This window comes from Pyxicephalus adspersus, chromosome 3, assembly GCF_032062135.1.
Source record: "Pyxicephalus adspersus chromosome 3, UCB_Pads_2.0, whole genome shotgun sequence".
Lineage (NCBI taxonomy): Eukaryota > Metazoa > Chordata > Amphibia > Anura > Pyxicephalidae > Pyxicephalus > Pyxicephalus adspersus.
Genome location: NC_092860.1, coordinates 447,785 through 457,653, shown reverse-complemented (window position 1 = coordinate 457,653; position 9,869 = coordinate 447,785). Strand labels below are relative to the sequence as shown.

At 46.2% G+C, this 9,869-nt stretch overlaps 1 protein-coding gene across 1 annotated transcript in view; it reads right to left on the bottom strand.

The window, feature by feature from the left end:
- LOC140325429 (myosin-3-like) overlaps positions 1 to 9,869 on the bottom strand; it is a 30,117-nt gene that overhangs the window by 17,251 nt on the left and 2,997 nt on the right. Inside the window, exons 4-19 of the mRNA XM_072403261.1 lie at positions 9,010 to 9,153; positions 8,316 to 8,472; positions 7,842 to 7,869; positions 7,421 to 7,532; positions 6,175 to 6,267; positions 4,925 to 4,988; positions 4,739 to 4,837; positions 4,448 to 4,551; positions 4,221 to 4,359; positions 3,985 to 4,103; positions 3,751 to 3,900; positions 2,917 to 3,087; positions 2,392 to 2,828; positions 1,799 to 1,948; positions 1,252 to 1,375; positions 900 to 1,036 (exon numbers count right to left, since the gene is read on the bottom strand). Coding sequence (XP_072259362.1) covers positions 900 to 1,036; positions 1,252 to 1,375; positions 1,799 to 1,948; positions 2,392 to 2,828; positions 2,917 to 3,087; positions 3,751 to 3,900; positions 3,985 to 4,103; positions 4,221 to 4,359; positions 4,448 to 4,551; positions 4,739 to 4,837; positions 4,925 to 4,988; positions 6,175 to 6,267; positions 7,421 to 7,532; positions 7,842 to 7,869; positions 8,316 to 8,472; positions 9,010 to 9,153 — 2,228 coding nt within the window. The remainder of the gene's footprint in view (positions 1 to 899; positions 1,037 to 1,251; positions 1,376 to 1,798; positions 1,949 to 2,391; positions 2,829 to 2,916; positions 3,088 to 3,750; positions 3,901 to 3,984; positions 4,104 to 4,220; positions 4,360 to 4,447; positions 4,552 to 4,738; positions 4,838 to 4,924; positions 4,989 to 6,174; positions 6,268 to 7,420; positions 7,533 to 7,841; positions 7,870 to 8,315; positions 8,473 to 9,009; positions 9,154 to 9,869) is intronic.

Below are 9,869 nucleotides of genomic sequence, written 5' to 3'. Positions count from 1 at the left end.
ATTAAACTTCTTTTCCTCCAGATGCAAAGAGCGCCCCCTTGTGCTTTGTAATGATCTTACAGTGAATAATGGGGAAGAGAGTTCTCTATATGGACTGTTTATATTAGTGGTCGCTAATCTTTTCAGTCCTGCGGACCACTAAAATTACCGGCTCCTAACTGCACATGCACGGGGAGCCGGGTGTCAATCAAATGGGAGAAACCTCCCCCATAGTGACATCATCATGACACAACCCCGCCCACTCCAGGGATACCGCCCTCCCACTTCCCTGAGCCTGGGATTTGTACGAGGAACATGGTCCACAGCTCTGGCCGGCTCCTTCTTCTCACCACACTCGGGGGTGGGGCACCAGCCAGACCCCCGGACCACCAAACTTTTCTTGCAGACCACCGTTTGGCGACTGCTTACTTATCTATGTATACAGGTGATCATATCGCTATCTATGTAACAGGTGATCATATCGCTATCTATGTACACAGGTGATCATATCCCCCCTATACGTCTCTCCTCATAGCTGAGCTCCTCCATTTATATAAATCATAAATAATAATTTTTTAGGTTTACAAAGATCCAACCAGAATTATCCTCAGAACCTGCAAACCCAAACGTATTGCTTTATAATAAAAGAAGAAATAAAGACAGAGAGAAAACACAGCTAGGGGTCAATTTATACACCAGTGAATCTGACATTCACCAAACATTCCCTAATGAAGAATCGTCAGCTCCATGTGTTTCAAAGGCATTCATTGATTCTCCATAATGTGAATGTTTTAATGAAAGTCAGATTCACTGGTTTATAACCCCCTAGAATTTTTTTATTGCAAAAGATTGACTGAAGTGAATGTGCTATGTTTTGTGTCTCTGTAGAAGGAATAATTTCTTTGTGGGTGAATCCTAACCTTCTCTCCAATATCTTCTTGTACTCCTGCCGCATCAGGAACCCCCGACATAAAGCCTGTGTGCGGGTAATGAGGAGGGCGAGGCGGTCGTCCCGCATCTCTTCCAGGGTGCCCAGGAGTCCGGCCTTAAAGAAGACCTGGAATGGAAATATGGTACAGCAAAACTCAGAATATATATATCTGGAATATTCCATCCTAATAATACTGAGGAGGAAAACCTTATATCTGTATGACCCAGAGTTCTCTTTTATACTTCTTGGATTCAAGCCTTCCCATTGGTCAGCCGGAGATTTTTATCCCCACCATTGGTTCTCCCAGCCCTATCAGCTGTGTACTTAGTGTATGGACTTACCTTTGTGTGTCCAAACTTGTACTGCGTGTGATCGATATCGATGGAGGCCAGGAGCTTCTCGCAGGCCTTCTTACTGTCTATGAAATGCCCCTCCGGGATGGCGCTGGCATTCAGTATGCGGTACCTGAATACAGACAGAAGGTGAGGAGACTGGCACAGCCACACAACTTCTGACACCTAACTGACACCTCACTGACACCACACTGACACCTCACTGACACCTAACTGACACCTAACTGACACCCCACTGACACCCCACTGACACCGCACTGACACCGCACTGACACCGCACTGACTCCCCACTGACACCCCACTGACACCGCACTGACACCTCACTGACACCTCACTGACACCGCACTGACACCTCACTGACACCTCACTGACTCCCCACTGACACCCCACTGACACCGCACTGACACCTCACTGACACCTCACTGACACCGCACTGACACCACACTGACACCTCACTGACACCGCACTGACACCTCACTGACACCATACTGACACCTCACTGACACATTTGGGATTTGGGGGAATCCAGCCTCACCTTTGCTTGAAATCTCCATAGAGAATCCTATTAGGAAATCCCTTCCTGCAAATTCGTATTCCTTCCAGGACTCCATTACACCTCAGCTGATGCAACACCAGATGGTGGTCCATGGCACATATAATATATAAGAGGCCTGCGGCTCTGGTTCTGGAGGCTTTGGCTATAAATTATATTTATTATATCTCATAACTTTATTATATATCACATAACTTTATATTATATTTATTATATCACATTACTTTATATTATATTTATTATATCTCATAACTTTATATTATATTACATTATAATAATGAGGCACTGTGGAATAAAAGCAGAGCCCAGAGGTTCACTTTAAGGTTTGTGTGGTATTTGTTTGACCTGTGCTGATAATCAGGAGATGGATGGGTCTGTTGTTCATATTTTACAAACGTTTAATTATATAAATTTGTCTTCCAAGATTTATGAAAACACTCCAAGGCTGGAGAAGATACACTATCATCGGTGAACCTGGGTGATCCAGCAAATATCAAATTACATAATTCAATAAAGTCAGTTGATATTTGTTAGCAAATGTTTTGAATCGTGGACCAGATCCATTCCAGGTTTGCTGGATCACCCAAGTGCATTGATGAAAGTGTATCTTCTCCAGCCTTGGAGAGTTTTCATAAATCGGGGCCATTATGTCAAGATATTTGAATGTCCCGGCAGCTAGAGAGAGGTGATTTATACATTTACCTGAATCTGTTGAAGAATAGGTGGAATACAGATTGGCCAAGATTTTCATGGAAGATTTCTGGTAGAGTCCCACCACAGTCTCATTCAGTGGGTCCTTGTTCTTCTCCAGCCATCCCTTGATGTTGTAGTCCACGGTCCCAGCATAATGGATAAGGGAGAAGTGAGCCTCAGCTTTGCCTTTGGCGATTTTTGGCTTCTGAAAGTTGCCGGATTTGCCCAGATGTTGGTCGTACAGTTTATTCTTGAAGGAAGTGTCAGTCGCCTTGGGGAACATGCACTCCTCTTCCAGAATGGAGAAGATGCCCATTGGCTAGAGGAGAAGAGCGTTCTTAGTATTCTCTTCATTAGGATGTAGTAATGGTCTAGGAATAATAACCAACCTAACTGGATGTACCTACCTTCTCAATAAGCTCAATGCAGGCAGCCAAGTCCATGCCGAAGTCAATGAACTCCCACTCAATGCCTTCCTTCTTGTACTCCTCTTGTTCCAGCACAAACATATGGTGGTTGAAGAACTGTTGCAGCTTCTCATTGGTGAAGTTGATACAAAGTTGCTCCAAGCTGTTGAACTGTACAAAATGAAACATTTCAGAATATCAGGATAAGTGATAGATTGTCAACCAAAAATAATTTCTAAGTCTTTAGAAATTACACCAAATCCACAAAGATCAGAAGCTAGACGACCCGCCTGGACACTCGTGGAATATAAAACTGGTGTTTGTGGTGGGATTGGACCCATAGTACCGATATTGGCAAAGATAAAAAAGGCTTGGGAAACAGAAATGATATTAGGTAACTGATGCTGAGTAAGGGCATATAGAGTCCAATGGATTGTAGGCAAGTTCTATCATGTCCCTGGTACTACAGATAGGTGATGGAGCGCCCCACCTCCTAAAGACAGGGCATGGAGTACCCCACCTCCTAAAGACAGGGCATGGAGTGTCCCACCTCCCACAGACAGGGCATGGAGTGTCCCACCTCCTACAGACAGGGCATGGAGTACCCCACCTCCTACCCACCTCCTACAGACAGGGCATGGAGTGTCCCACCTCCTACAGACAGGGCATGGAGTGTCCCATCTCCTCAAAGCATGGTATTTATTTGATAATGTCTTCTAGGCAGGGCATTAGCCCAGAGGGCTGTCGTCCCCTACATGCACAATAAAAGAAAGCCCAGAAAGCAAAATATATGATACCTGTTAGATAAAAAGTTCATAAAATTTAAAAACAAACCTCAAAAATTTCAAATCCGGCAATATCCAGCACCCCAATAAAATGCTGTCTGGGGAGTTTGGTGTCGAGTTGCTGGTTGATGCGTGTCACCATCCACAGGAAGAGCTTCTCATAGACAGACTTGGCAAGCGCATTTACATTTTGGTGCACCTGGATACAAGATAAGTAGTTTGTTGCTGACAATTAGTAACAAGGTGACTGATGGTGCTGACTCTGCATAGTAGAACAACCTACCTGCTCAGGGGTCTGCCCCTTAGTCACAAACTCATTCCCCACCTTCACTCGGGGGAAGCAGAGCGCTTTCAGCAAATCTGCAGAATTCAGGCCGGTGAGGTACGCCGTTTTATCTGCCACTAAAATGCAGAAATTTTGAGCCATGTCATGAATAGGAACATGAACAACCAACAAGAAGTTCCAAAAATTGACCAATGATTTACCAGATAGAGAGATAGATAGTTACATAGACTTACCTTCTGTCCCGTCAGGCTCAGCCTGTTCTTCCCGTGGTTTTTGCTTGAATTTCATCACACCATAATGCATGACGGCACCGGTTAACTTGTAGATTCCGACTTTCTCCTCGGGAGTGAAGCCCAGAATATCGATGGCGCTCTGTAATTCCACATACAGAAAATACATAGCGCTCAGCATTGACCTCCATTATCAGATTATGATTCCACATATTTACGTATCTCCTTACATCTGTGGCCATCAGCTCCTCAGTGTCATCAATGCTCGCCACCGAGATCTCACCCTGGCTGATGTATGGGAAGTCGTATGGGTTGGTGGTGATCAGCAGCATGTCTGCAATTGTACAACATGACAAATATTTCATTCCCATGATAAATATCAGAAGTTTAGGAATTGTTGGTAGTGATCAGAATGTTGTACACAGGTGTGACAATGCTATCTCCTGGTTGTGCACACAGTAATGACGCAGCATGGTCACCAGTTTTATCATCCATGGCTCCACAATTCACCTACTACTCACCGATCAGTTCCGGCTTCTTGTTGGAGAGGATTTGGTAGAAGATGTGATAACTTCTCTCTGCCATGAGCTGGAAGGTGACTCTGGACTTCTCCAGCAAATCTGTAGGAAGGTGGAGGTGTTACAGCTCTCATATCATCACTTTATCAGATCACTTAGTGATATTGTATAATGCGAAGGAATACTTACACGTCTCGATATCTGCAGAAGCCAGCTTTCCCGTGGTGCCAAAGTGAATTCGGATAAATTTGCCCTGTTTAGTGACAAAACAAAGCAGCGTTAGTATCAATGCAATAAATGTTATTACAGTACAGGTGACAATAAGGTGATCATGGTCCAATCCAGCAACAACTCCAAACCATTCTCTAACCAAAGCCTAAACCAACTTCTTACCATTTCCCATCTCAATCCAACCTGTACAAATAACCTTCAACTGAAGTCTGATTCTCACGAACTCCAAACCCCAGTTCAGTCCTTTACCATAACCTCAATTCGGTCACCAGAAATGACCCCTACCAATCCAAAGAATAGTTGAACAAGCCAAGGTTCAGGGCAGGCAGCAATCAGGAGTTGTCAGGAAACAGTCCGGGCTCAGTAAACGGATAGATCAGGAACAGAACACACACAAACTGGAGCAGTAGAAACCTGGGAGCAGAACCACAAGGAACTCCTCGTCCAGACAACTTCTTGTTGCCAACCACATCCTTAAAAAGGGGATACCATGTGATGAGTGTGGGTCATGTGAGCCGCAGACAACAAACCCACCAGCAGAGGGAGTGCTGGTGACGAGACAGTCTCAGATGTTGTTCACATGCCTGCCAGCAGATGGAGTGTGTCTGCGGAACTCTCTGCTCCTCTGGGGCAAGAAACTTTACCGGAACATTTTACCATAGATTTAACCCAACCCAGCCCCTAAATATAACCCAAGTGACCCAATCTAGACATAACCCCAACTCAACCCCCAACTACTAACCAATACCCCAATCCAGCCACCAGAAATAACTCCCACCAATTCCTAACTATAACCTAACCATCTCCTAAACTATCTTACTCTAATGAATAACCATATCCTGCCTATATTCCACCTAAAGCCTTACTAGAAACTTTACCTGAACATTTTACCATAGATTTAACTCAACCCTAACCTAACCCATTACTACAACCCAACCCATAACCTCCACCAAACACCTAACCATAATCTATAGTTGTACACCTTTACGTTCCCCCTGTAGGTGCTGGCCATAGGTGACAGGTATTCCTGATGATTGATATGAGTGCTGCACCCTCTTCTCTTTGTATTCAACCCACACATAAACACCCAACCTCGACACATTCATGGACATATACCAAACATCCACACACCAAGACAACCACCATTCAGAAGGCAACAAACTCAACATTTTCAACTTGATATAAGGAAGGAAAAAGACAAAACTCACAAAGCGGGATGAATTATCATTCCTGACGGTCTTGGCATTACCGAAGGCCTCAAGCAGAGGGTTGGCCTGGATGATCTGGTCCTCCAGGGTGCCCTACAAGGACAACAATAGATGAAGGGGATTCCATTGTATTGATATGGTCTTCCTCTGTGACGACCCAAATCCTAAGGTCTCTGCACAGGTTTCTGAGTGTGAAAGACTCTGCCCCAAATTGCCCGCAGCTGAGCACTCCAAATCCTAAGCAATTCTGTCTTCCACAATCTCACCCCACCCATGTACAACACCCAGAATTTAGTAGGGGTGAGACTCCTTTAAAAGCCCCCCCCCCCCATGTCACTCTGTTTATCCCCCTTGGCCAGGTAGTTTGCTGATGTTCCTGTTGGCTCCCCATCCTGCCAGCCCTGGTCCCCCCTCTATCCTATTGGCCCTGATCCCCCCATCCTGCCAGCCCCGGTCCCCCCTCTATCCTATTGGCCCTGATCCCCCCATCCTGCCAGCCCTGGTCCCCCCTCTATCCTATTGGCCCTGATCCCCCCATCCTGCCAGCCCTGGTCCCCACTTTATCCTATTGACCCTAATGCCCCCATCCTGGCAGCCCTGGTCCCCACTTTATCCTATTGACCCTAATGCCCCCATCCNTTATCCTATTGACCCTAATGCCCCCATCCTGGCAGCCCTGGTCCCCACTTTATCCTATTGACCCTAATGCCCCCATCCTGGCAGCCCTGGTCCCCCCTCTATCCTATTGGCCCTGATCCCCCCATTCTGCCAGCCCTGGTCCCCCCTCTATCCTTCTGGCCCTGGTCCTCCCCCCATCCTGCCAGCCTTGGTCCCCTCCTCCATTCTGTTGGCCCTGGTCCCCACTCATTACTCATTCCCCCTGGATTGCAGATTGTGACCCCTAGGTCTGCCATGTTGAACAGAACCCAATCTGTAGACTCAATCTCTGATTAATGTTGAAGGCAGCAAAGAGCACGAGGTTCTGGGATTTACTCTGATGACAGATCCAAGCCATACACTGTATATAGAGGTGGATAAAGGCAGAGTAGGGCCCCAGGCAGCAGCTTTGGCCCCCACATTTTTTTTGACTGGCAAGGATGGTAATGGGTTTGGACAAGACCCCGCCATATGTACTGACCCAACCTACAATACATCCCTATGGTGAGGAGAGAACCAGGAGAGCGGTTTACCAATGGCAGAACCATGAAGGATGTGGGCCCATGCCTTGTGATTGTGTATAGCGTACCTTCATGCTGCTTGTGGACTCCTTCTTCTTTATGTCACCCACTGCTGCAATTGTTGCAAAGTATTGGATGACACGTTTGGTGTTCACTGTCTTCCCAGCACCGGATTCTCCACTGCCGAACAAGAACCACAATGTGTTCAGATATCAGGAAACCTGCAGCTCCAACCCCCACAGGACCGGGCCCATCCTGCACCTCTGGGACTACAATAAATCTGGTCAGAAGGCTTTAATAGTCAGGATTGTCATGGTGGACACTGCCCTGGGCAAATATGAAGTTGGGGCCCCATTCCAGCTCCCCTGCCATTCTGTCAGTGGTGGCCCTATGCGATTGCCCAGTGTGCCCCACCCTAAATGTTTTCATTCTAATTAAAGGAGAACTCCATCTATAGGAGAAGATACAGCAAATACGAGTGATACGTACGTGATGAGGATAGACTGGTTCTCACGATCTGGAAGAGACAGGAAAGAATAAAGAATAAATTCTGTTAGAATAAAGATTATTTCCATCTGAGATTTCTAGAAGATTCTATTTCTGAACAGAAAAACATCCAACATATTTACTAGTTATCGTTTTTCTATATTGGGAAGGATCAGACCCCTAGTCAGGTCTTGCTGTTTTGTGCCCCCCCAGGAGAGATTCCACCACTCTATGGGGTATTTATAAATGATTGGCCCGTCAGAGATTCGGATGCTCATTCGTTAGAGGATATAAAAATCCCTGTGGTGAGTGCTTTGCACTTCTTATGCCACTAGGTGGCAGAATAATTTATAGTAGTAATATCCATAGGATGGGGCAATACACAGGGAATCTAATGGCCGGTACAGAGGGGAAATCCCCAGAAAGGGGGTGAATTCCCCAACACGACCTACAATACATTTCTGTTTGTGCTCTCACCAGTCAGCATGAACTGATAAGCGTTGTCGGAGATGGAGAAGATATGGGGCGGAGCCTCTTGGCGCTTCTTGCCGCGGTAGGCATTGACCACTTCGGGGTTGTACACGGGGAGCCACTTGTAGGGGTTCACAGTGACGCAGAAGAGCCCGGAATAAGTCTAAATAAAATATTTGTTAGTTACATCTCTGAGCTGAACATGAAAACCTCCCAGCTCCTGAGTTTGCTTCACCAGATCTACCATACAAAGCAAAGCTGTACAAAGCTCGGCTACAATTGCAATGTCACAATGCTGGACGTAGCCAACAGTGGACCCCTCAGCAGAACTTATTGGGGCCTTTGTGGGGGCCCCTGTTGGTTGATGTGGGTCTAGGGACCTTTGAGTTCAGCTTTAAGCCGTTCCAACCATGTTTAAAATGGTTTATGTATTGACTTGTTACATTGTTTGAGCGGCAGCCATTGAGGGGCCCCATAATACACACGAGATTCCTCTATGATAATGGTGGAGTGAAAGTGTCACAAGGAAATATTGCTGGTGGGGACACAAATCTACGTCATAGTATAGGGATCCTAATGAGCTGAATTCTGAAGCAATGACTTTTTTCATTTGGGACATCTTCCTACACCCCTCCCCCCCCCCCCAGAAATGAGGGTGCCACTTCTACGTTCAATGTACAACTGACTGGAGGGAACGCACATAGATCATCCAAGCCTTATACCGATCCTTCAGATTGTACAATACGGCCGGCTCATTCAGGTGAGTCAACATCGCCATGTCCTCAATCTTATCAAACTTGGGCGGATTCATGGGGAAAACATTCTCCGGCTTCACCGTCACCGTCTGATGGGTGAAAAAAAGAGGAGAAAGGGGGAGAAGTGGGAGGGCAGTTGGGGGGGGGTGAGAGAAGGGGAGAAAGGGGGAACAAGGAGAAGGGTAGGGGGGTAAATAGAAGAAAAGGGGGTAGAGAGAAATGGGGGGGGGGACACCAGATTATTTGCCTGTATAGTAGCAGAAATAAGAGCAGCCGGCCACAAGGGATGAGCGAGAATGGCCGGTGTAAACTCGCCAAATGAGATCAAATTAAAAAAAAAAAAAAAAGATTACGTGCTATGCTGATCAATGAATGCATCGTAGTGTGGGATCCCCGGCACTAGAGGTTAAATGGTGACAAGTCTCCCCAATAAAACCTCTAGCCAATCTTTCCTCAGCCAATCAGAGGGCACTAGAGGTTTTGAATAGGGAGACTTGTCACCATTTAACCTCTATTGCCGGGGATCAAAATGATTTCCTCGATCTTCCGATGGCTTCACTGAAATTTCACTGACCTATCGGAAGTTCAAGGCAATTTTTGCCAGAGGCATTCTCGCTCATCCCTACCGGGCACACACAGACCAATCTGCATACAATCAACTGACACTCCAGGTCACTTCTATGAGGAGCCCTCGGCCCTTCTATAACCAATCAGCTTACATCACACAACTGCAGCATGTCGTCCGAAACTATTTCAATGAGGAGCCATGAGGACCCCATAGACATCTGTATGAGGAGCCATGAGG